Source organism: Poecilia reticulata, linkage group LG6 (genome assembly GCF_000633615.1).
Source record: "Poecilia reticulata strain Guanapo linkage group LG6, Guppy_female_1.0+MT, whole genome shotgun sequence".
In the NCBI taxonomy this organism is placed as follows: Eukaryota; Metazoa; Chordata; class Actinopteri; order Cyprinodontiformes; family Poeciliidae; genus Poecilia; species Poecilia reticulata.
The window spans coordinates 3819574-3821732 of record NC_024336.1 but is presented as its reverse complement, the minus strand read 5'-3'; the positions used below and the strand labels follow the sequence as shown (position 1 = coordinate 3821732).

At 36.3% G+C, this 2159-nt stretch overlaps 1 protein-coding gene across 1 annotated transcript in view; it reads right to left on the bottom strand.

The window, feature by feature from the left end:
- The window catches only part of rlbp1b (retinaldehyde binding protein 1b), a 14167-nt gene extending 13371 nt beyond the window's left edge, over positions 1–796 (bottom strand). The window contains exon 1 of the mRNA XM_008410879.1: positions 764–796. Coding sequence (XP_008409101.1) covers positions 764–796 — 33 coding nt within the window. The remainder of the gene's footprint in view (positions 1–763) is intronic.
- Between the last annotated feature and the right edge of the window lie 1363 nt (positions 797–2159).

Below are 2159 nucleotides of genomic sequence, written 5' to 3'. Positions count from 1 at the left end.
GCAGACTCTGGAGACGGCGGAAGAGTAGCGGGAGACAATGTCTCTCTCTGTCTCTCTCTTTATAGTATATATATAGTATATGTACACTATACATATACGATATATATATATACTATATATGTGTGCGTGTGTGTGTGTATGTATATATGTGTGTATATATGTGTGTGTGTGTGTGTGTGTGTGTGTGTCGATGGATGGATGGATGGATGGATGGATGGATGGATGGATGGATGGATGGATGGATGGATGGATGGATGGATGGATGGATGGAATCTACAACTAGACACATATGGAGGACCAAAACCGGCGTAATAGGAAATAAAAAATAAGTATGTAACAAAAGAATAAATATATATCCAACATATATAAAAAAGAACAAATATATAAATATTTGTTCTTTTTTATTAGATATTAGATCTAATAAAAAAGATATTAGATTAAAGCAGAACTAAAAGAATACATCTATAAATAAAATAATTAAATATATATTTTGATAAGAAATAAAAGCATAAATATATATTTAGTTTTTCCTTTTCCTAACACATGAGTTTTCGTCAAGTAATGTATATATTTTGTATATATTTTCTTTCTTATCTCCCCTAAACATGCGTTTTTGTCAAGAAAAACTGATATTTTGCTTCTCCCTTTTCTGCTGCATCGTTGTTAATAACAGAGCTGCTTTCTATGTCTATTATTGGTCAATAGAGCTTTGCGTCAGACGTTGTGGGGCGTTTAGGTGCAGTCGCTCGGTGCCACCACAAACCATGATCCAGTAGGCAGAGGTGGACCCGCCCATCTCGGTGGTTTCATTGTGTTACCGACTGCAGTGAAGTGAACCTCCGAGCGCTGAGATCGGCTGGCCGAAATTAGCATTCATAAATCAGATCCACCTTGAGCTAAATGCCGCTTACTCGGCGGAAAATCCAATATCCAACATGAAACTTCACTGTAGTCGGGAATCGAACCTAGAACCTTCTTGCTGCAAGGCAACAGCTCTACCAACTGCACCACTGTGCAGCCTTGATGCCCAAACTATTTTTTCTGAAATACTAGACAATTAATTTGATTTCACATAATTATCGCAGTAGAAGCCATTTGTTTGTTAAATACTTATGTTTGTTGTAAATGACATATACTCACAAAAAACGAGATAATTAGTCCAAGTTTGTGTTTATTGAATGTTGAGGAACTACAGCGGTTGTGATGAGCCACAGCAAAGGTAAACAAAGGTAAAACAACCCAAACAGGCGATCAACTCTAAATCTCCCTTTGTATCCGCCTACTTTCACCTCTGGTGGCCACACTAACTAGCAAACTAATGCTTATTAATCTATAACTGTAGTTAAACAATTTCATTCTTAMTTTTTAAATAATCCACTTTATCATAATTTTATTCTTCAATTTTTCCTGCCTTTATTTTTTTGGGAGTCAACAGGCTGTTTCCAATCAGTAAAAACACTTTGCTCAGCAGCTTGTATGAAAGATGTGATATGATGCCTGATGTACGGAACTACAACAGGAGATTATGGATTGTAGAGAAAACAAAGYCTGAAACTTTTGTAGAAAGTTTCTGAGATTAATCTAAAAAAAAAAAAAAGTTCAGTTTTTTGATAGAAATTAACTCTATTCCCTTCTATCTACGAAGGCCATAATATGCTGGTGTAAGTAACTGTGTCTAAATGTACTTTATATAAAAAGTCACGTCACACTGATTTGAACCAACCTGCTTTATTTTTCACATCCTGAAGGACAGCATAAAACCAGAGGTAATGAAGACGTAACCATCACGTTTCAAACTCCGCCTGTGAACGGCTGCAGATCCACCTGAGAGCAGCAGAACCTGCCGCTCTCTCTAGGCTGAGTCTGGTTTAGGAGGTTTAACCTGCTTACATCACATCCAACAGCATCGGTTATCCTCCACCAAACGAGTAGTTCAACTAGTTTGTTATGACTGAATGAATGAAATGACTGAATGAATGTTTCATCCATCTTTAATTTCACTCAGCATGCAGAGACATTCTGTTTCTCACCTTTGAGGCAAAAGCAGATAACAGAACTRTAACCTCAACTTTAACTGCACCATTAATCCAAAATACAATCAAGTTTTTAATAATAAATATGACAAAAATCACCATGATTTCACTTTTAGCATCACAACA